A 25,088-nucleotide genomic window follows, 5' to 3' on the forward strand; every position below is an offset into this window, starting at 1 on the left:
ATTTATTTTGACTTAATCACAACAGAAATTCTGCCTGAAAAATTATGGAGTATTTCATCTTGAGCCCTAAAGCAAAAATGATTAATTCAGAAGTAGGCACAGGCTGAGTCTAGCTTTGGGTGTACTTTATTTTGATTGTGTCCTTAAAGTTGTTCTACAGCCCTGTGCCCCATCAGAGAAATGAAAACTTCAATAAAGTGACACCATATTCTAGTGCCTTTTACAAGACAAACTACACTCCAAAGCAAAATGTAGACAATATATTCTTAATAAAGGGCCAGACTGAATGTTGCCTGTAGGTCATAATAAGGGACAGCACTTGTGATGTGCCACCCCAGGAGCAGTGCACAGGAGGTATGACAGAGGCAGGGCTTCTTCCCAGCCAGTTTCTCCCTTGCTACCTTAACATTGTTTCCTCTCTGCATTGGCTGAGCTCCACTGGTTGATGCATTGAGGGAAGAACAGGAAAGGCTTTATTATTTCACATGCCTCCCTGTCCATCATCAGCACAGCAGTCAAGCAGTAGCAGACCTTCAGTGCCAGTGCACAGGGGAATAAGGGGGCACCTGATGCCCTTGTCCCCCTTTATTCCCATGCATGTGTGTGTGTAGGGAAAGGAACTGATGGATAGGTGCACTTTATAAATCTATTTAGATACAATGAAATAATGATGATCCCTCCCTCGCCCACAGAAATGCAGCCAGCTCTGGGGTGGAATTCGGCGCAGTCTGATCAGTGAACAGACTGCTCAGCAGTCCAGCTCTCTCCAGGGTCGCCTTTTGTTTTGAACTCTACTGACTGGGCCAAAGTGGAGCATGGGCTGAGCCCGCCAGTCCCGGGGCCCCCTTCTGAGGGGTGGGGGGTAGCAGGAGCCGGGGCCAGGCCCGCTGGGGAAACCCGGGACCCGCCTGGGGCTGACGGCTCCTGCGAGGGCCCTGTTTTTAGTGCAGGGGAGGGCGAGGGCGGCCGCGGCGGCGGCTCCCCTCCTGGGCGAGCGCAGCTGAGTCTCCAGCAGCGGCAGAAGGTGGCCTAAGCGGTAAGCGCCTCCCCCCGGCGCCTTTCCCACAGCGGTTAAGGCGGGGCAGCGCGCAGCTCCGCGGCGGGGCCGGTGGCGGCCCGGTGCGGTGCCGCCCCTGCTCGCTAGGGGCGCGGCGCAGGGAGGCCCGCCTGCTGCTCCCTGCCCCAGGCCCGGAGCGCGGCTCGCTGCGGCATGTGGGGCTCGCGGGCCGGCCGGGGGCCCCGGTGGCCCCAGCTCCGAGCGATCGCACCCGGCGGGGCCGAGCGGCGGAGCGCGGCGAGTGGCGGCGGCGGGGCGGAGGCCGGCGCGGGTGCTCTGGTGCCGGGCGGCCCCCGGGGCCGGGCCCTGCACGGGTCCGCCGCCCTCGGCGGCGCCAAGAACCTGCTGAAGAAATTCGCCTCGAAAACCAAGTAAGTGCCTGGCCCGGGCTGGCCACCCCCCCGGGAGCTCCCTTCCCCCAGCGCCGCGGAGCACGGGCCTCCCCGGGCAGCGACCTTCCCGCGCCTGCCTTGCAGTGCCGGCAGCCTCCGATCCTATGGCTGAGCGCTCGTGTCTACACTGGCGCCCCCTCCCAGCTGTGTGCAGGGACGCTTCTTGGTTAATACGAAGCCGTGCTATGAATTCTCTCCCCTCTGCTGCGGAAGATCCTCCTTTATGTTGTTTACACTTGAGCCGTTTTGCGATGATGTTTAAAAGAAAATCTTCCTCGTGCAGATTGCCCTGGCTTGAGCACATTGGCCCAGGGGGCTGGCTGTTCCCGTATTCAGTAGATAATGAAGTGTTGACTACCTCCTAGCCCTAGGTATTTGCAGTAAAAGCGACTTAATCTACAGTATGCATACTGCTAAACTCCCAAACTATAAGTATTCTCGGACAAAAACGATACTAAAGTGGAGTAGAGATTGAGGGGATTGGTAATTTAGGGCAAAATACATTATAGGGATGTTTTGTAATTATCCGCAAACCAAGTGCATGGAAATGCACATGGAGGTAAGTCAAACCACCATAAATCTAATGATCCTGCAGTAACCGTAATAAGGCATTTTAATAGTTGTGGTCCCAGATTAAATTTATTTGTAAAGACACGTTAGGTTCCTTTCATTCCCCCTCTTCTTCGTGGGGTCTCTACATAGTCTTTGTTGTTGTTTGCTTGCCTCACTAAAGTAAAACAGTTTGTACACTGAGCACACTTGATGCAAGGTCACTGAGAAACTAACGGATTCCTTTAATGCCATTTTATGTATGAAGGTGTTTTTTCAGAGTAGAATGGCACTTTCATACACACGTATGCCTAATATTTCTTTACAGTTTTTAAAAAGTAAAATTTTTTCTTTTCTCTTTTGAAAAGAAAGAAGTTTTGGTATGACAGTCCTACATTGGGGTCTCATCTGGTAAGTGCAAATTTTCAGAATTTGAAGTGTCATCTTTGTGTCAAGTGGGGCAAATGTATGCTTTTACCAGCATATGTGACTTTTGAAATGCATTTATTTACTACCAAGAAACATCAGAATTTTAGAAATGAAGACTAGCAATCTAGAAAAGGAGTACTTGTGGCACCTTAGAGACTAAGCAATTTATTTGAGCATAAGCTTTCGTGAGCTACAGCTCACTTCATCGGATGCATAAAGTGGAAAATGCAGTGAGGATGTTTTATACACACAGACCATGAAAAAATGGGTGTTTTATCACTTCAGAAGGTTTTCTCTCCCCCCACCCCACTCTGTTATCAGCAGGAGAGTGGGGTGGGGGGAGAGAAAACCTTCTGAAGTGATAAAACACCCATTTTTTCATGGTCTGTGTGTATAAAACATCCTCACTGCATTTTCCACTTTATGCATTCGATGAAGTGAGCTGTAGCTCACGAAAGCTTATGCTCAAATAAATTGGTTAGTCTCTAAGGTGCCACAAGTACTCCTTTTCTTTTTGCGAATACAGACTAACACGGCTGCTACTCTAAAACTAGTAATCTAGTTATCTACAGAATACATGGAGCAGTATTGTTCTGTAATAACACCATAAATGTGCCTGATCCTCTACGGACCTAGGAAGACAAATTTCTCTCCTGAGGAGTTTAGTCTTAGGTTCCAATCCTACAAACACTTACGCACATAAGTAATTTTACACATACAAATAATGCCATTGAATGTAGCTCTGTCAGCAGAAACTGGGATTTAAATTAGGCATAATATAAGAGAGTAGAGGAAAGGATGCTGCAGAAAAAGTTGGTTTGGTTTAAATTTAGCACACATTTTGTTAGTTTCAAGCTTTTGGTGTTTATCCTCCTGTTTGTTTTGTTTTTTATAATGCTAGCCACAGTATCTGCAAGCATTTTCACCAAATTCCTTGGATTTTCTTGCCTGAGGCTCACTGAAAAATCTCACTTTTTAGCCTGGCAGTCACTAAAAGTTTTGCTGTATGTAACCTCCTGTTCTATGTGTAAGGTGGAGCTTCCCTGCCTGATCTCCATACATATTCAGTCCCAGGCAGCAATCTTGCAAATGTATGAGTAGTCTTATTTAAATCAGTAGGGACTTTTCAAATTGCATAAAGTTAAGCATGTGAAGAGTTTGCTGGATCCGTCGCCCTGGTCTTCAGCACATAGGCTTATAAACATAGCTCAAAAGCTTCCACCAACAGAAGTTGGTCCAATAAAAGATATTACCACACCTACTCTGTCTTCCTTACAAACAAGGGCGAGTTTGCCATCTGGGCTCTTGGGCTGTGGATACCTATCCACAAGAAAGTGAACTGTGAAACCCTGCAGCAACCTTCAGATTGTAATTACTTTAAGTTCCTATTGATAGGAGCCAAATTCAAATCAGTGGCCTGTAGGTGATAGTTTTAGTATCATATTAACAAGCTTTCCAGTTATCAGGTGTCTTTGTCCCCCCCCCCCCCCTCAGAATATTCTACTTTTGATTTTTCATAATCTAGCTCTGTTTACATTTAAAGTGCATAAAGAGCATGTTCCATGCTTAAAGTTGTCCTAAGGCACGCCATATTGCAAAATCTGACCCTTTAGGTTTTATCCAAAGTGCAATTTGAAAAGCAAAGTAAAAAAAAAAAAAAAATTTTCCTGGTTATATTCACTCCAGTTTAGAACATAGATTTACTGAGCTTTATAGATGGCTAAATTAAAGAAGCTACAAAATAAATGAGAAAATAAATCTTGAATATAATACTTTAAGATCACATTTCTTTGCTGATTAAAATTGAAAAGTAGCAGAATTACAAAAACTGTTGTACATTTGTCTAGACTATTTCTTAGTTAATGTTTTTGTTTTTAAAAGGTGTACAAGCCATCCAAGTTGGCCACTATGCTAAAGGCTACTCAGCAGAAAACTAGGAAAGAAGACAGCATACGCAAGAAGGTCCTAAACGTCCTCTTGTATAAAGCTGTGACAGACTTGATGAGCACTTGTGAAGTCAGTCAAGAGGTTTGTGACCTCAAGCTGGAACTCACCAAGGCAAGTACAAAAGCTGCACTTCAAGTGAAGTCACTTTGACTAAGTTGTGGAAGAAGATAACGCGATATTCAAAAACAGCTTTTAGGCCCTAGTCCTGTATTCTGATCTATGCAGGTGGACTGCTGCACCATGCAGAGCCTCGCTGTCTTCCGTGGGGCTCAGTGGGGGCACAGCAGTTTGCCTGCAAGGATCACAATGCACGATCAGGGCTTTAGGCCATGTCTACATTATGAATACTTGCCAGTGTAGCTATGCCCATATATGATACCTGCAAAGGGCTTCCAGTGGGACGCAGTTTATACTGGCTGTGACTGGGGTTCCAGCGGGGGCCAAACTGAGGTTACTCAGTTAGGGCAAATTGCAAAGAATGGGGCAGACAATCCCAAAAGCTGGTGGATATTCCAGTTCTTAGATTTATCAAGCCAGCACAAAACAGCTTCTACAATACCTTACTGGTTGTACAGAAGCCAAAACACAGTTCCCTTATAGCAACCCCAGACACCCAGTCAAATACGATGAGGATTACTTGAAATCTTATTCATCATATAAGAAAGTTCTACCAATCCCAAAGGATCAGACATATTACCTCTCAAGTTAATGAATATTTCAGATCTTACCCGAATACACGCTGACAGCTAATTCTTAACTAAAATTTATTTTTAAAAAAAGAGAGAATTGGTTAAAAGATCAGTATACATACGGACATGAGTACAGTTCTGAGATCAGTTTTATAGTAGAGATGGAGAACAACAATATACAAAGTTGTCGTAATTAATGATTAAAACTAATTTGGAAGGGGATTAAACCTCATGTTTCAGGGCTTAAACCAACCTCTAACTTTTAGAGATCAGGATGAGATCTAGTGGGACTATCCCACATCTGTGTATTGTGTGATTTATTTATTTTTACACCTTACTGTGAAGCACCTCACACTGGCATGTGTCGGAGACAAGACACTAGACTAGATGGGCCTTAGGTCTGCTCTAGTGTGGGAATTTCTGTGTTTCTAAGTGGTTTTCTGAACCTCTGGGGGGTTCATGCAGTTAGTCTTTAACACAATACAAAATTTGAGAGAGAGGCTCTCATAACATGCTTTTTCTGCTGATATAACTATGTAAGGAATTACTGATATTAGCACATTACAGCAAGTCTCGTGCTGATTCTGTCTTCCTCAGCGTTGGGGCGGTGTGTGTGGGTATAGGAGTGATCTCTGAAAAATCTTAATATTTGCTCTGGATTCATATTTGAGGATTCTCTGTTTATCACCACTCTTCATTTCAGCTCTCATGGTCCTGTACTGTTTGCCATCAGATTTCCAGTTAGGAAAACAGGATGGATCCCATCAATACTATTCCATAATTCACTATAGGGGGTTGATCTCTCTGTGACACTGCATCCCATAGTCTTCATCATGGTATTATTATGATGTGATTGACATAATTATGATGTATTTTATGCAAGATAAGTCATGTGAGGTGTCATTGGAAAAGTTATGATTTTCTGAATATGATTATCCTATTTCTATATGTATATCATTTTTGTATCTCAAGTTATGAATATTCACTATGTAACTATTTCAAATGTAGTTACACCTGGGTAACGCCCACTAAACAAGATGCTTTCAGTCTAGATATACTGGGTGGGGAAGGGCCTATTCAGGGCAGTGGGCCATTAGGAAAAAACTATAGGCCTTTGGAGAAGCTTATCTCCCACCTGGTGATGAGCCTTCCTGAGAACACTCCAAAGGCCTGTGAGTAATGGCTGCTATGACTCTACAAGGACATGTGATCAGACCACATGATGTTGGACTCCATCTTGGAATGTCAATATTTTTTTCACAGACTGGTCTGGGAACCAAGCTTTGAAGCAAAGTGTTCCCAGCCTATGCAAAAACTGTATAAGGCAGGGAGAGACATCATCTGGTGTTCTTCACTCCCCACACAAGAAGGCTCCTGGAAACACCTGAGGAACAAAGACTGAACTTGGGGAAGTACTGGACCCAGGCTAAAGGGATTTCCAGCCTGTGAATGAAATAGCTGGGGTTTCCAAGCTGTAAGCCAGTGCAGCTTGCCCCTTAAGAATCTGCAGCCTGCTTATATCATCTCTTAGGGTGAGAATCAGCTAATTCATATCCAATCTACTCTAGCATATTAGGTTTAGTTTGCGTTTTTTGTTTATTTGCTAGGTAATCTGCATTGATTTGTTTGCCATCCCTTATAAATCGCATAAAATCTATCTTTTGTAGTTAATAAACTTGATTTTGCTTTATCTAAACCAGTGAGTTGGGGTAAATGTATGGGAATCTTAGCTCAAGGGGCAAAGGCTGTTGCATATTCCTCTCCATATTGAGGGAGGGGGTGAACTTTGAGCTTACGCTGTACAGTTCACTGTGCAGCACAAGACGGTATAACTTTGGATTTATACTCTAGAGAGGGGCGTGTGCCTGGGGAGTTGGGAGTTTCCTTAGCTGTAGCCTTTCCATTGTTGGTTCATTGCAGGGGCTGGACAGAGAGCCTGCATGTAACTACAGCTGAGTGTGGCCCTATCTGTATGAAGGCTGGTGAAAGTACAGGCTGGAGGGCTTTGCAGCTTGTCACAGCAATACAGTGAGACAGGGAGCCCAGGCTGGTGGGTCAGAGGGCTCAGTGGTACCCAAATTCCAGGTGGCACCCGAGGGGGGAACCCATCACACTCTCCCTTTTCTTAAGAGATTTATGCAGAGACCAAAACCATGCACCCTCCGCCTACAAATACATTCTTTATATTGCTTGACCAGTAAAATGTCATAATATCCTAGAAGCTTAAGGTTTGTATGTAGTCTTTTAAAAAAAAAAAAAAAAAGAGAGAGAGAGAGAGAGAGAACTACAATTAAGTTGCCTGCGATAATGCTTCCTAGTGCCAGATGAAGAATTGGAGTTTGAATTTTGAACTCCTTTTTTGTTCCCTGAGTCAGCTGAAGATGTGTGCACATTGAAGAGATACTGTCTGCTGTGGGCTTGAAGAAATGTATTGTGGTTCCTTCTGGCCAGTTTGGATGGGCCTTCCCTTTCCTGGAAGATGCTCCCCGTGCTGTTATGTAATAAAGGAAGAGACCATGGTGCTCTTATTGCAGACTGAGCTGTCACACAGATAAGAACTGAAGGGAAAAGACTTCAATATTGATATAATTTTATTTTGCACGTTTATTTTATTAGGCCATTACGAACTTGTGTTATTGAATATTAAGATATAGCTACAAGTGTGTTGTTGTCAGGATGCTTGAAAATACAACAATTAGAGCTGTCAAGCGATTAAAAAAATTAATCACAATTAAGCGATTAATCCCTGTTAAACAATAACAGAATTCCTTTTAAAAATGTTGGATGTTTTTCATATTTTCAAATATTGATTTCAATCACAACACAGAATACAAAGTACAGTGCCTTGCAAATGTAGAATTATGTATAAAAAACTGCACTCAAAAATAAAACAATGTAAAATTTTAGAGCCTGCAAGTCCACTCAGTCCTACTTCTTGTTCAGCCAGTCACTCAGGTAAACAAACTTGTTTGTATTTGCAGGAGATAATGCTGCCCACTTCTTGTTTACAATGTCACCTGAAAGTGAGAACAGGCATTCTCATGGCACTGGTATAGCTGGCATCGCGAGATATTTACATGCCAGATGTGTTAAAGATTCATATGTCCCTTAGTGCTTCAACCACCATTCCAGGGGACGTGCGTCCATGCTGATGACAGGTTCGGCTCTATAACAATCCAAAGCAGTGCGGACTGATCCATGTTCATTTTCATTATGAGTCAGGTGCCACCACCAGAAAGTTGATTTTCTTTTTTGGTGGTTCGGGTTCTGTAGTTTCCGCATGGGAGTGTTGCTCTTTTAAGATTTCTGAAAACATGCTCCACACCTCATCCCTCTCAGATTTTGGAAGACACTTCAGATTCTTAAACCTTGGGTCGAATGCTGTAGCTATCTTTAGAAATCTCACATTGGACAAAATGCAAAGCAGGTACCAATCTGCAGTGAAAGTGTTCTTATAATGAACAACATGTGCTGGGTCATCATCTGAGACTGCTATAACATGAAATATATGGCAGAATGCCATAAACAGAGCAGGGGACATACAGTTCTCCTCCAAGGAGTTCAGTCACAAATTTAATTAATGCATTATTCTTTTAATGAGCGTCATCAGCATGAAAGCATATCCTCTGGAGTGACGGCCGAAGCATGAAGGGGCATACGAATGTTTAGCATATCTGGCATGTAAATACCTTGCAATGCCGGCTACAAAAGTGCCATGCAAATGTCTGTTCTCACTTTCTGGTAACATAAATAAGAAGCGGGCAGCATTATCTCCTGTATGTGTAAACATTTGTTTGTCTGAGTGATTGGCTGAACAAGAAGTAGGACTGAGTGGACTTGTAGGCTCTAAAGTTTTACATTGTTTTGTGTTTGAGGGCAGTTATGCAACAACAACAAAAAATCGACATCTGTAAGTTGCACTTTCATGACAAAGAGATTGCACTACAGTACTTGCATGAGGTCAATTGAAAAATACTGTTATTTTTACAGTGCAAATAATTGTAATAAAAATAATATACACTTTGATTTCAGTTACAACACAGACTATTAAATATTTTGGATGTTTTTCTACATTTTCAAATATATTGTAAATTTCAATTGGTGTTCTATTGCTTAACAGTGAGAGTAAACCTGCGATTAATTTTTTTTGAGTTAATCGCATAAGTTAACTGCAGTTAATCGACAGCCCTAATAGAAATCTTTGCATTTTACAGGTATCCCTGTCACCAGACTTTTCAGCATGTCGTGTGTACTGGAACCCTGCTGAAAGTGCAGAGGAGGATGATCGTATTGAAAGTATTTTACAGAAAAGTGCCCCACATATAAGGTACTGTTGTGTGCTGTAAAGTTTTGTAAACAATTACTCTGCTTCATAAATAGTCACTTTGTCTATTAAGGATCAGAAGGGTAACCGTGTTAGTCTGGATCTGTAAAAGCGGCAAAGAGTCCTGTGGCACCGTATAGACTAACAGACTACAAAAGCAGTTTCTCCTTCTTTGGTGTTCACACCTCAACTGCTAGAAGAGGGCCTCATCCTCCCTGATTGAACTAACCTCGTTATCCCTAGCCTGATTCTTGCTTGCATATTTATACCTGCCTCTGGAAATTTCCACTACATGCATCCAACTAAGTGGGTATTCACCCACGAAAGCTTATGCTCCAATAGGTCTGTTAGTCTATAAAGTGCCTTCGTCTATTAAGAATTTCTGAAGGGAAATTTCTAAGGTATTTTTACAAATCGTGAATGTGACTCTCATTAGAATACTTTGGATCAGGATGTTGGACGTCTGCACTTCTAGATATTTTGAGCCAGATTATCTCCCTTGATGAGCTACACATATGGGCTGCATACTGGCCATAACTGGCCACTTGAAAATTCCACTCATGGGGTGCTTTCAATCCATGTATAGCTAGCATACCCAGCTCTGCTGAGTAGGGTGTGGCTGGAATGCCACTTCACTTTGCTAATTGTTAGCTTGTAAAAGGTAGTCGGTTGGGGCTGCTATAAACTACAGTGCGGCCAGGGCTGGAACTGCACAAGGCAGAAAATCAGAGAGCTGCAACTGCCTGCCTGTCCTTTTCTCCTTCACTGAGTTTTTTCTGTAAATCAGTGTATTATTTCTGTATATTCCTGTAAACCTTTTAGCTGTAAAGAAAGGGATTAATTTTCTCAAGTTCAAAAAAAAAGTAATTTAGACTGTGTAACTTTTTTGCATATACAGAAAATCCTGTGTACATGGGAGCCCTAGAAAATACTCCAGCCGACCTACTATGTGACTTCTTCGTGTACGTACACATACACATACACACACTTCACTGTGTTCTTCAATAACATCACTGTAGTTCTTTGCTTCGGTAGATGTCCTATAGTCTACATTCTTATCCAACAAACTAGATCTAACTTGGACTTTGACTTGAGAAATTCTATTTTTCTAGGAGCAGAATGTGCTAGACCATTAATCTATAGTATAGTCCTTTTGAAATACTAGAATTTGTCACCTGAACTGATACCCTATAAACTTTGCAAACAGTACCCATGCTTCACAATGTAAATATTGCATCTGTCTTAAAGATGTAAGATTGCTCATATCTGGGGGCATTTTATTTTTTTCAGACATCTTTTGATTACCCATCAGGTCCTGAGAACTGTTCCTCCAATAGTGTTTGTTAAAGACAAAGAAGCTGCAGCTATAAAAGAGGTAAGATACAATCGCTGACTCTGTGTGTAAATATCACATGTTGCAGTGTGTTTCGGAACAGACATGTAAGAACGCGGAAGGCTTAATAGGTGTAATGTTTAAGTAGACGTGTAGTTGCTCACTAGACTTGGAAAACAATTTAAATTGAAACCCAATTCTCCGTCTCTGACAACAAGCTTTTTAATGTTTTGATAAGGGTCTCCAATTATTTTGATACTTTGGGGATAGTGGAAAGTAGAGCTGTCTTTTTCATTAGTTTTGTTGACTTTATAAAAACTTCTGAAGAGAAGAACACTGTCTAAAGATGTTTCCGGAAGATAGACTGGTTAATCCAGGAGAGAGACACATCAAATAACCTCAAATGAAAGACAGGAAACTACTGTCTTTATAACCTTATGCCAAAAAGGAAGCAGAGCAGTGATGATGGTGACCAGCTGGCTAACTGCATTGCAGCTGGTTCAGCTGTTACTTTGTTTTAAAAGGCGCTGGAATCTAATGGAGAGAAACAGGGATATTGTATATTGAGGATAATATCTAGCTAAAGGTAGCAAGCTTGTACTTTGAGAATAGTAATGTCTTCTAGGAATTCATTATTATTGAGCATGAGAGGAGGTAATATTCGGATTGTGAGATTCCCATGAGGTAGAGAGCACAGTGATACTCGGGAGTCTTTCGAAGAATGAATTGAACTAGAGGATAACATTAAAAATTGAGCTAATTCATGGGGTCCTGTGACTCAAATTAGCAGACTGTTAGGCACAGGGCTTTTACTATCAGGTTACAAATTGAGTCTGAGTCACAAGAGCATCCATTGCACAACTAGCAACCTTGGAAGAGGCAGAGAGAGAGTGTTTCATTTCTCACCAATGCACTAGGAATACGAAGCGAACAGCTGAATTTCCTCTGATCAGTGAGGGTGTCTACACTGCAACTGCAATTGTGCCTCCCAGCCCAGGTAGACAGACTTGCACTAGCTTAACTTGAGCTAGCATGCTAAAAATAAGCGTGAACATAGCTCGGACTAGCCCCCTGAGCTCGGACCCAATGGGCTGGGTGGGCTTGGTGGACTCAGGTGGCTAGCCTGACCCACCACCCATGGCACAACTTCCACACTGCTGTTTTTAGAATTCTCGCTTGAGTCTGTCTACCTGGGCTGGAAGGACAAAGTCAGCTGCAGTGCAGACATACCCAAAGGTAGTGATAAATCCAGAAAACGTTTTTTGTTAGCATATGCTGCCACCATAGTGAGAGTGCTTTTCTACCCCACCAACGACAGGTGTAGTAATAGGGCAAAGTTTAGGCATATTAATGCTTGGTTTAGGGTTGTTCAGTCCTCTGTCCCAGCTTGCAGATATAATTCCTTCATCTTTCCAGAAGTAACACAAGGATTTATCAACAACCTAACAGTGATTATCGGAACATCCAGAAGGAGCTTTAAGTCTCTACTACAGGACCCAACCTTCAAGTCCATTTTTATATGCAATCTGTACTTCAAATAAACTAAAAACCAGACACCAACCCCCAGTAGAGGAAACTTTACATCTTATAAGAGGGGAGAAAGACTATTACTTTCACCTTCTAATAAAAAGAAAACACGAAAGGAATAAAAAGGCTGACGAGGAAAAATATTAACAGAAAAAGATGATTACAAAACCTAAAATTTGGTAAAACCTTCACAACTAAAGGTAACCTATAATGCACTAGAGATTTACGGTCCTGGACAGACTGATCTCTTCAAAAAACCACAACTACTTAATCTCTTACATACCAGATTGGGCCAGACAATTTTCAAAAGGGGGAAGAGAGTGACAGAAAATTTGAAGTATATGTACACTGGTAAAGGGAAGAACTTAAAAGAATAAAGTGAAATCTAACCTAAAATGAGGAATTCTTTAATTAATTATCTCTCCTATCCACATCAAATATATGCCAAACCCTTGAAAGTCACAGTAGTCCATGAATTAATTATTCCATTTGGTGTAAAGATCCTAGTAAGGTATGTACTTCCTGGCAATTCCATAGACTGATAAGTTAGGTCTCTGTTAGAGCATCCACTCCATCCCAAGTCTAGAGCAAGATTATTCCCTATAGTACATTTCATAGTATTTATTGAGAGGCCTTGTAAATTAAGTGGATGACTTTTATTGAAAATACAGACCATTTTGAAATGTATATTTTCCAGAAACCCAGAAGGAGGCAACTATGATACTCATATGTAAAAGAGACAGATCTGTTTACTGTGTCTCATGCTGGCTTGTTTCCTTTATGAATGTAAACAGAATAGATTTAATAGTGGATATTTGTTTTCTGTTTTTTCAATTGTTTACAGATTGATAGGTTATTGGCAATTGCTGACTTTGGACCTCAGGAAGAAAAAGACACTTTGGCTGAAAATGACTTTAGGTGGGTTTTTGTTTTTGTGTGTTGTTTATTAATTGAAATTTTGCAACAAGTATTTTCATTTATGGATATTCGATTAAAAATGGAAAGAATATTTATTTAAAAATACAGAAAATAATTATGCTGTGTGTTTATTTTGTATTTATATATAGCCGCTATTGTGGTATCTAATTGTTAGCATCTTAAGAATTTAGTATGATGGCGTTATGAAAAAAGACACAGGATAGAGTTAGCGTAGTTTAAAGAAATCCTTATATAGACATCTTGCCTTTCAAAAGAGTGACTGACTACTCAATGTCCCTTTACATTTATATAGGGTAGTCAGTCATAACAAAAACCCACTCATAACAAAAATAAAATGTAGGGGGACAGTGTTTTACTTTGTATTCAGTGTCTAGCACAATGAGCGCCACCTAGTGATTGGAGCCGCCACGTGATAGCAAAATACCACAGATATTCTGTAAAGAGCCATCCTTACCTCTCTTACCCCTTACTTTATTAATGTTGAAAACAATTTAAAAACCTAAATTTACATCTTGCTCTTTGTGCTTTGGATTCCTTGTGCATTTCACTCCATGTGGACATCTATTTCATAGTCTGTTTTGCCTTCTGGTTCTTGTGCTCCAGTGCACAGGTCACAAGTGCTGCAAGGGAAAATGTATTTAATTTAGATGTATGGACCTTAGGGTGGCAGTGGGAAATGATTGGAGTAGTATTTGGGACAGAGTCACATGAAGAGCAACATGCAGCTCACTATTTTTGGGTTAACTGCACAGATTTAAAAACCAGCAACTTTCTGCTCAGTTGGTGGTCTCAGCATTTTCTGTAATCCCAATCTACAATATGCTCTTCTGCAGAGCATGGTGCTTCTGAAGGCAAGATCTGTGTGCAGTAAGTCAGGAACCATAAGTCAAATGCCTTTGCCTCATGGCAGAGAAAGATGTTTTTGTTTCAGTAATTTACTGGCTGTAGGCTTCCAGTTTCCTGGATGGTAGGTTCTATAGAAGTGCAGTGTTGTTGGCCCATTGGCTCATGACCTGTGTCTTAGGCTAGAGACTTCTGTACTAAATTTTACAGTATATTGAAGGGCATGTCACTTTAGAGCCCAATATTCTAACTATTTATAACATGCTAATTTCCATAATACCTGAAGCCCTAAAAAGTTCTAAAGTAAGTGATATCTGCATCACTCTTTCCCCTTCACAGTAGGATTTGTTTTTATAGCGGTAATGCTAAGTCAGAGGGCTCATCTACCAAGTTTACTGGTGTAATTTACTGGTATAATTATATTGCTCTTGTTATACCAATATAACGGCCCCTGTGGACAGTCTTATTCTGGAATAAGCAGCATAGTTATATCAGTATATTTCCCCATGTAGACAAGCCCTGAGTCTTGAATTTTCCTCTGAAGATGGTTTAAAGAAAAAAAAAATTCTAATCCCTTGTGGAACTGAGCTGAACAAACTATTTAGAATGATGGTGATACCAGGCTGAGTGCTATCGAAACCTTATTTTCAGACCGGAAATAAGATGTAAATTTTTAATGGTGAGAGCAATTAATCATTGAACAATTAACCAAGAGTCATGGTGGATTCTCTATACTAGGGCCTTATCAAATTCACGGTCCATTTTGGTCAATTTCATGGTCATAGGATTTTAAAAATTGTAAATTTCATGATTTTAGCTATTTAAATCTGAAATTTCATGGTGGTGTAATTGTAGGGGTCCTGACCCAAAATGGGGCTGTGGGGGGGTCACAAGGTTACTGTAGGGAGGATTGCAGTACTGCTACCCTTACTTCTGCGCTGCTGCGGCTGCCTTCAGAGCTGAGCAGCTGGAGAGCGGCGGCTGCTGGCCGGGAGCCCAGCTCTGAAGGCAGAGCCGCCGCCAGCAGCAGCAGCGCAGAAGTAAGGATGGCCTGGGTATAGTATTGCCGCCCTTACTTCTGTGCTGCTGCTGGCGGGGTGCTGCCTTCTGAGGTGGTGCCCAGCCAACAGCTGCCACTCTCTGGCCACCCAACTCTGAAGTCACCACAGAAGTAAGGGTGACAATACTGTGACCCCACTCCCCCCCTCCCGAATAACCTTGTAACCTTCCCGCAATTCCCTTTTGGGTCAGGACCCCCAATCTGAGAAATGCTGGTCTCCCCTGTGAAATCTAAAAGCACACAAAAGACCAGTTTTCACAGTCTGATGCATTTTTCGTGGCCATGAATTTGGTAGGGCCCTATTTATAACTGACAATTTTCAGATCAAGTTTGGATGTTTTTCTAAAAGAGCTGCTCTAGGAATTATTTTGGGGAAGTCCTGTGGCCTATGTTATACAGGTCAGACTAGATCAGGGTTTTCAAACTATGGGTCGGGACCCCAAAGTGGGTTGCGACCCCCTTTTAATGTGGTTGCCAAGACTGGTGTTAGTCTTGCTGGGACCCGGGGCTGAAGCCAAAGCCTGAGCCCAACTGCCTGGGGCTGAAGCTAAAGCCAGAGGGCTTGAGCTCTGGGCAGCGGGGCTCAGGTTACAGGCCCCCCACCCAGGGCTGGAGTCTTTGGGCTTTGGCCCCCCTGCCCGGTGCGGCAGGGCTCGGGTGGGCTCAGACTTTGGACCCCCTCCTGGGGTAGTGTAGTAATTTTTGTTGTCAGAAGGGGATCGTGGTGTAAGGACGTTTGAGAACTGCTGGACTAGATAATCACAATGGTCCCTTCTGGCCTTAGAATCAGAGAGTCTAAAAAGTTTTCTCTGTTTCCCTCTGATTTTCACGTGAAGCTCTCTTGATAAAGAAGCTTAGTAAAGGTCATTGTACCTTAAAGTTTCATAGTACAGTTTACCATGTGCCTCTTAAAAAAATCCTTTTCTTTTCGCAGTGAATCGGAGTCTTCTGCATCATCTTCTGACATGGCAGCTTCGTCCATCCCAGCTAATCTTTTTGGGATCGATCATGAAGTGCTCAATAAGCAAATAATGGAGTACAAAAAAATGAAAAAGGTGAAGGACACAGAAAGCATTGGGTGGGCAGAACAGCAGCAGGTGCAGCTGGCTGCGATACAAAAGCAAAAGAAAATGAAAATGAAAAAGAAGAAAATAAGGGATCCCTTTGAGAATGATATCACACCACAGAAATATTTACTGGACAAATATAGTGACGATTCTTTGGATGGTGACATTGCACCTTCTCAAGATAGTGCACTGGAGTATGAAGTACAGGAAGTGGTAGATGAACTAGAGGTAGATGACAGAAATCAATCTACTACAAAACTTAAGTGAAATTAAAAAGCCTTTTTTAAAAAAACAAAACAAAAACCTGTTGGTAATGAATTGTACTGGAGTAACCACTGAATTACAACTCCTGTGCTGCTTATTCACCACCTCCTTTCCATCTTCTCCAAAATATGTGGAAATTAATCAAATAGTACAAGGTTTCATGGGAAAATAACTTTTAAAATCCTGCTTATGATAAATGTGAGAAGGTGAGCCCTTCTGAAGTCACAAATAATCAAGGTATTAGAAATATTATGGTTGTCAAAAGTAAAATACCCTTATCAGCTTTATACTGAGATGAAACTTCTTGTAAATACGTTATGAACCACCCAAAAACCTCATTTCCTTTGCCTTGATAAAAGTGCAAGGAACTGTCAAAGATGAAAATATTTCAAAGAACTTGATTATATTACAGTAAAAACATGCTAAACTAAATTTCAGTAACCTGCAAACTTTGTATATGCACAAAAATGTGCTTTCCCTACTTCTCAAAGATTTAATAGCATGCTTTGTGCTGTGATCTCATATTACTAAGGCTTATTTTTACAAACCATATATAAGTATTGAAGTATTACATATAAAACTACTAAAATAGACAATTTACCATTATGACTTCCATGCAGTCAGGCAAGATTCAGGCTTCAAGAGAGACCTTTTTTGCTGGGAGTAGAATGAGTGGTCATGGCCTATGTACTTATTTCCTTGTCTTCATTTATTTAAAATATACATGTTTCCTGTTTCTAACTTTGAGCAGGGGTGGACATTAAACAGCTCACAATTTGCAGAATTTTAGAAAGCAACCGATATCCAAACCTTCAGCTAACCAGCAGTTTTTCTTGTAACGCTCCTTCCCCTTGGGGCCTTGTTTTCACTAAGAAAAAGGGTGTGTTTTGACAGTGTACTAGCCCTGATCTACATTACAAACTTATGTCATATAATTAAATTACTCAGGGGTGTGGATTTTCCACACCCCTCAGTGACACAGTTATACCAACCTAACTCACAGTGTAGACAGCATATGTTGAAGGGTGGGCGTCTCCCATCAACGCACCTACTGCTTCTCGGGGAGGTGGAGAGCTTACACCAAAGGAGAAGGTCTCCCATCGGCATAGTATCTTCATTAAGGGCTACAGCTGCAGCACTGTAAGTGTAGACAAGCCCTTAGCTATAGTATTAGCTGGTGAAGGTAAACCCTAGGCTTCCCCAGGAATGACCTTAACCATCTAACACGTTAAAACTACAACCTGCCTTGTCTCCACTTGGATATTAAACACATGGTAGTCAACGCATTACAGTAGGAAAAAAGGTAGGGTATTTAGATATGGTCTGTATCTCTAACTCCTCTCCAAAACATTAAAAATTCTCTAAGAGCGTGTAACTTGAATGACAGTTGAGGCATCTCTTTACTAGGGGAAAAAAGGTGTGTTCTTAACTTGAGTTAGCTAACTCAAGATAAAATCCTAGTGAAGGCACAGTAGTTTTGTAGTTTTCATATGAGTTAGCAGGTAGAGTTAAAGACTAGGCGAGTGAAAATAAGGCTTATTCACTACTTCTAGCCTCATGATGACCAAAATGGCGTAGTCTTTCTGAGGGTTTCACAAATGTCTCTTTCTCCCTCTCCACTTCTTTTTGCACCTCAAGGGGAAGCCAATCTGAACAAACCTTCCTTACATAGGCACAAAGGCTGACGTATTTGCTGTTATCTGGCCATTACATTTACAAGTCTAATTTTTCCTCATCGAGTAACTTGATACCCGGCTAGGTTTATCTGCAGAGCCTGTTAACTTCTGTTGTTTCCCTTCCCCATCTCAAGTATAGGATCTAGATATATAAATTTTCTTCATCTACAGGTTTTTCCTACAGCAGAGTTTGCGATGTTTTATTTGTTCACATAATTCAGTAATTCACAAGGGGTCTCCTGCTTGCTAGTGCGAATCAGCAAGGTTCCACTACAGTGAGATCGGTTGGGTTTTGTCTGCACTGTGTTCTAACGTTCCGTGCTTAGGACATACGAACTCTTTTTCCCTGAGTGCATCCACCAGTACAACATTCTTCTAAGATCCTTCTATTTGGGCCAATTCAATTTTGACTCCCCTTTTTCATGAGGATTATTTTTTGCCCATTTCATTTTACAGATTAGGGTCAGATTTTTAACATTGTACAAAATCTCAGTGTCTCTTTGGGCGTAATACAAACAAAAATACACACACACACACACACACACACTAACTGAACTGACAGTCTTAGGTTCTGCTCTTGGAAGAGTATGGCAAACATTTTTAGTCCATAAATTTAATATCACACCAGACAAAAACCAAAACTTGTCAACCAAACACCACAAAGGGATGTGCTGATTATTACTATTTTTTAAAAAAGAAAATAGCTTTGCAACAGTGGCACCAATGTTAGTTTGAGCAATGAGGTATTCCTTTGGAGGAAGGGCTGAAGAAAGGGTAAAGCACTACTATAAACATTACTGTAGATAGTATCCTCATTAAAATACTAATTGAGGCCATGACTCAGCACTTCATTTAAGTACATGCCTAACTTTAAGCATGTGAATGTTTCCACTGACTTCAGTGTGCTTAACCACCGTCTGGAATCGAGGCCTGGTAGTCCATTCAGTCAGTCAGTCAGTCTCTCTCTCTCTCTCAAATTTCTTGCTGTAGCCAAATGTATGAACTAAGGACAATTTTAGTTGTCTTTCCAGCTAAATTCCAACCTGCCCCTCCCTGGGCATATACCTTGTTCAACACTGGTTATCTGCTCCTCCAGCCCAGTGGAACGCTCAACAACAACAGTAAAGTCTTGTCGGCATGGGAGACTGAACTTTCTCTGTGGGTGATCCAAGACCTAAGTACCATCACAAACTTTACCCCTTTCCACTCCCAGTGCAAGGTGCATTTCTTTAACCCTGCCTTACGTAACACATAGCAACAGGTATATATATAAGACTGTCCACCACACACCTTTTTCCCTCTAGGGAGAGGATGAGAGAACCAACAACAGGTGACAGGTGTGAAGTCACATAGCTTAATGCTCTACGGGAAGGCCCGCAGACAATACGGTACATGAATAGACAGGTGGCTCAGGTAAAAGAGCCCTTTTATCCCTCTAAGCTTCCTCTCAGGCCATTTGCCTGTGAATATCGGGTAATCCTGGCTGCTTTTCTTAACCATTTTAAGAGCCCTGCAGATCTCTTCAAAACCCACCCATTGCCTATACCTCCAACTTCTGAGTCTGAAAACCTAGTACTAAACTTGTATTTAACCAGTTTGAACAATAGCATTCAGCAACTGGCAATGCTTTCCTTCCTGCTCACAGTCTAGCTCCCTGATCCTCTCTGGATCCTGCTTTCTTTCACCCCAGAGCCAACAGACAACCTGCCGATTCAGCCCCCCACAAATTCCAAACAGACAGTCTCAGTGGACTCCATCCAGGAGTTCAATCCTCTGTGTCTCCATGTACCCAGCAGCATGTATTCTTTGCTCTTCATCCAACAATGTACCCTATCATACAATTTTGCTTAACAGTTATCCTATAACAGCATTTCTTATCCTACACTTTCAAGATAACATAGTCCCTTCTGCACATCATCTAGTCACTGGAGTCCTAGGGAAAATTCCAGATATCTGAAATAGAAGCAAAGCAGGCCTAACCACCAGACCTGACCTCAGGCCCAAACTACACCTTTCTAATAATGGTGTATGCCTATGAATCCTGGTTTAGAGAGGAACAGCTGGTTCCAGCCACTTCTGTCTGCACTGAGAGGCGCATCACCACAGCCAGGTTGCTCAAGAAAGGAACTACTACCTAGCAACTAGTAGCTACAGGCAAGAGAAGTCCATTCTGAACTTGATAGTAGAGAAACAGATGGAAAAACCAAGTACAATGGAAAAGGGGCAGGCAGAGGAAATCCTATATACACTAACGACTCAGAAGAGATTGACAGCAAGAGGAAAGAGTCATATCAAGATATCTGGAGATAGCTAAAAGGGAAAGCAGGTCCAAAAAGAAATACAGAAAGATCTTTGATAGGGTTAACAAGTCTTGCAGATGGGCGTGAAGCCGAAGATGTGGTGTATCTTGACTTCAGCAAGGCCTTTGATACTGTCTCACGGGGCTGCCTTATAAACAAACTAGGGAAATAAACCTAGATGAGCTACTATAAGTTAGGTGCATAACTGGCTGGAAAACTGTTTCCAGAGAATAGGTATCAGTGGTTCACAAGTCAAGCTGGAAGGGTATATCAAGTGGGGTCCCACAGGTATCAGTTCTGGGTCCAGTTCTGTTCAATATCTTCATGATTTAGATAATGGCATAGAGCAGGGGTGGGCAAACTACCGCAGGGGTGGGCAAACTACCACAGGGGTGGGCCACATCCGGCCTTTCAGATGTTTTAGTCCAGCCCTCGAGCTCCCACCGGGGAGGGGGGTCAGGGCTCGTCCCGCTCCAACCCTCCAGCTGGGGAGCGGGGTTGGGGGCTTGCCCTGCTCTGCACGTGCCATGAATCTGCAGGCTCCCAGAAGCAGCCGCATGTCCCCACTCCGGCTCCAATACATAGGGGCAGCCAGGGGGCTCCGCACACTGCCCCCGCCCCAAGTGCCGCTCCTGCAGCTCCCATTGGCCAGGAACCACAGCCAATGGGAGATGCAGGAGTGGCACCTGTGGACGGGGGCAGCATGCGGAGCCACCTGGCTGTGTCTCCACATAGGAGCTGGAGGGGGGGACATGCTGCTGTTTCCGGGAGCTGCTTGAAGTAAGCACTGCCTGGAGCCTGCACCCCGACTCTCTCCCATGCCCCAACCCCCTGCCCCACTCCTGATCCCCATCCTGCCCTCTGAACCCCTTGGTCCCAGCCCAGAGCACCCTCCTGCACCCCCAACCCCTCATCCCCAGCCCCATCCCATAGCCCTCATCCCCCCACACCCCAACCCCCTGCCCCAGCCCAGCCCCCTCCCACACCCTGAACTCCTCATTTCTGGCCCCACCCCAGAGCCCGCTCCCCCTGCGAGAGCCCTCACCCTCACCCCCTCCCGCACCCCAACCCCCAGTTTCGTGAGCATTCATGGCCCACCATACAATTTCCATACCCGATGTGGCCCTCGGGCCAATAAGTTTGCCCACCCCTGACATAGAGAGTACACTTATGAAGTTTGCAGACGATACCAAGCAGGGAGGGGTTTCAAGTGCTTTGGAGGATACCATTAAAATTCAAAATGATCTGGACAATGATCTGAACTAAACAGGATGAAATCAATCAAGACAAATGCAAAGTACTCAATTTAGGAAGGAACAATCAGTTGCACACGTACAAAATAGGAAATGACTGCCTAGGAAGGAGAACTGCAGAAAGGGATCTGGATGGATCACAAGCTAAATGAGAGTCAATGGTGTAACAGTTGCCAAAAAAAAGGGGGGGGGAATATTATTCTGGGATGTATTAGCAGGAGTGTTGTAAGCAAGACACAAGAAGTAATTCTTCCACTCTACTCTGTGCTGAGTAGACCTCAACTAGAGTATTGTATCCAGTTTTGGGTGCCACCTTTCAGAAGGATGTGGACAAATTGGAGAAAGTCCAGAGAAGAGCAACGAAAATGATTAAAGGTCTAGAAAACAGGACCTGTAAGGGAAGATTGAAAAAAATGGGTTTGTTTAGTCTGGAGAAGAAAACACTGAGAAAGGATATGATAACAGTTTTCAAGTATGTAAAAGGTTTTCATGAGGAGAAGGAAGAACATAAGAACAGCCATACTGCATCAGACCAAAGGTCCATCTAACCCAGTATCCTGTCTTCCGACAGTGGCCAATGCCAGGTGCTTCACAGGGAATGAACAGGTAATCATCAAGTGATCCATCTCCTGTCACCCATTCCCAGCTTCTGGCAAAACCAAGGCTAGGGACACCATCTCTGCCTATCCTGGCTAATAGCCATTGATGGACTTATCCTCCATGAATGTATCTAGTTCTCTTTTGAACCCTGTTATAGTCTTGGTCTTCACAACATCCTTTGGCAAGAAGTTCCACAGGTTGACTGTGCATTGTGTAACAAAATACTTCCTTTTGTTTGTTTTAAATCTGCTGCCTATTAATTTGCTGACCCCTAGTTCTTGTGTTATGTTGTCTTATCCTCAGCGCTTAAGGAGAAGAAGCAATAGGCTTAAATTGCAGCAAGGGTGGTTTAGGTTGGACATTAGGAAAAACTTCCTAACTGTCAGGGTGGTTAAGCATGGGAATAAATTGCCTAGGGAACCTCCATCATTTGAGATTTTAACGTGCAGGTTAGACAAACACCTGTCATGGATGCTCTAGATAAAATGATTTATTCCTGCCAAGAGTGCAGGGGACTGGACTAGATGACCTCTCGTTGTCCCTTCCAGACCTATGATTCTATAAATGGCCTAATTCTGAGAGGTGCTCAGCACTTACAACTTTACAGAATTCACTGGGTGCGCCCCAAATGAGTAAAGGTCTGAACCAGCTCCCATTGACTCCAAAAGGAGCTAAGATGAGAATCTAAATGCCCAAGACTTCACCAATGCAATGCGAGCATTAAGATTTTAAACACACAAAGGACAAGAATTGCAGAGTTAAGGTTCCCAGACAATCTTACATCTAGTCCCTTACCTGAACGTCTTGATGGTCTTTCATTAGGTTACCAAGTAACGTAAAACACAGCAAGGTGCTCAGTAAATAGTTCTCTCATTTTATCAAGTCCACCAATCCAAACCAATGGATTTTTACTCTGAATTTCTGGCTTTAGAAATAAAAATGGTGTTTTATGGGTGAATAGGATTCTGTGGCAGATATGTCTTTCCTTAGAATAAATCAGACTGCTGTGAAGCCCATATGCCAATTCTATAACTTCCACTAGTGTAACTCCAATAATGTAAATGGAGTTATTCCTAATATACACATTGTAAGGGTATGTCTACACTACGAAATTAGGTCAAATTTATAGAAGTTGGTTTTGTAGAAAGCGTTTTTATACAGTCGACTGTGTGTGTCCCCACACAAATGCTCTAAGTGCATGTAGTCGGCAGAGTGTGTCCACAGTACCGAGGCAACTATCGACTTCCGGAGCATTGCACTGTGGGTAGCTATCCCACAATTCCCGCAGTCTCCACCGCCCATTTGAATTCTGGGTAGAAATCCCAGTGCCTGATGGGGTTAAAACATTGTCGCGGGTGGTTCTGGGTACATATCATCAGGCCCCCCTTCCCTCCCTCCTTCTGTGAAAGGAAGGGCAGACAATCGTTTTGCACCTTTTTTCTTGAGTTACCTGTGCAGACGCCATACCACGGCAAGCATGGAGCCCGCTCAGCTAACCGTTACCGTATGTCTCCTGGGTGCTGGCAGACGCGGTACTGCATTGCTACACAGCAGCAGTTTATTGCCTTTTGGCAGCAGACAGTGCAGTATGACTGGTAGCCATCGTCGACGTAGTTCTGGGTGCTCTTTTAACTGGGCGCCAGGGCAAACATGGGAGTGACTCAGCCAGGTCATTTCCCTTGTTTCGTCTCGTGGCGATTGAGTCCTCCCCGCAGTGAACTGTCTTTTAATCTGCAGTGAGAAGAAGACGATGGCCAGTACTCATACTGCACCGTCTTCTGCCAAGCACCCAGGAGATGACAATGGCTAGCAGTCGTATTGCACAGTCTGCTGCCAGCAAGATGTATAAAGATAGATGAAGTGGCTCAAAACAAGAAATAGACCAGATTTGTTTTGTATTCATTTTCTCCTCCCTCCATCTGTGAAATCAATGGCCTGCTAAACCCAGTTTTGAGTTCTATCCTTGAGATTTTGAGTTCTGTCCTTGGGGGGGCCATTCAGTTTCTCGCAAAGCCACCCCCTGTGTTGATTTTAATTCCCTGGAAGCCAACCCTGTAAGCCATGTCATCAGTCGCCCCTCCCTCCGTCAGGGCAATGGCAGACAATCATTCTGCGCCTTTTTTCTGTGCAGACGCCATACCACGGCAAGCATGGAGCCAGCTCAGATCACTTTGGCAATTAGGAGCACATTAAACACCACACGCATTATCCAGCAGTATATGCAGCACCAGAACCTGGCAAAGCGAAACCTGGCAAGTAGGCGATGTCAGCGCGGTGACGAGAGTGATGAGGACATGGACACGGACTTCTCTCAAAGCACGGGCCCTGGCAATGTGGGCATCATGGTGCTAATGGGGCAGGTTCATGCGGTGGAATGCCAATTCTGGGCGCGGAAAACGAGCACAGACTGGTGGGACCGCATAGTGTTGCAGGTCTGGGACGATTCCCAGTGGCTGCGAAACTTTCGCATGCGTAAGGGCACTTTCATGGAACTTTGTGACTTGCTTTCCCCTGCCCTGAGGCACAAGGATACCAAGATGAGAACAGCCCTCACAGTTGAGAAGCGAGTGGCAATAGCCCTGTAGAAGCTTGCAATGCCAGACAGCTACCGGTCAGTCAGGAATCAATTTGGAGGGGGCAAATCTACTGTGGGGGCTGCTGTGATGCAAGTAGCCAACGCAATCAAAGATCTGCTGACATCAAGGGTAGTGACCCTGGGAAATGTGCAGGTCATAGTGGATGGTTTTGCTGCAATGGGATTCCCTAACTGTGGTGGGGCCATAGACGGAACCCATATCCCTATCTTGGCACCGGAGCACCAAGCCAGTGAGTACATAAA

General features: G+C 43.1%; 1 protein-coding gene across 1 annotated transcript; it reads left to right on the plus strand.

Annotated features, from left to right (window-relative positions):
* The first annotated feature begins 1,210 nt into the window (after positions 1–1,210).
* Positions 1,211–18,881, plus strand: RBFA (ribosome binding factor A). Its single transcript, XM_074944754.1, has 7 exons — positions 1,211–1,428; positions 2,367–2,409; positions 4,309–4,485; positions 9,278–9,390; positions 10,678–10,762; positions 13,092–13,165; positions 16,024–18,881. The coding sequence occupies exons 1-7, from the start codon at positions 1,211–1,213 to the stop codon at positions 16,421–16,423; spliced, it is 1,110 nt and encodes a 369-aa protein (XP_074800855.1). The 3' UTR covers positions 16,424–18,881.
* Positions 18,882–25,088: the final 6,207 nt, after the last annotated feature.

This window comes from Natator depressus, chromosome 2 (genome assembly GCF_965152275.1).
Source record: "Natator depressus isolate rNatDep1 chromosome 2, rNatDep2.hap1, whole genome shotgun sequence".
Lineage (NCBI taxonomy): Eukaryota > Metazoa > Chordata > Testudines > Cheloniidae > Natator > Natator depressus.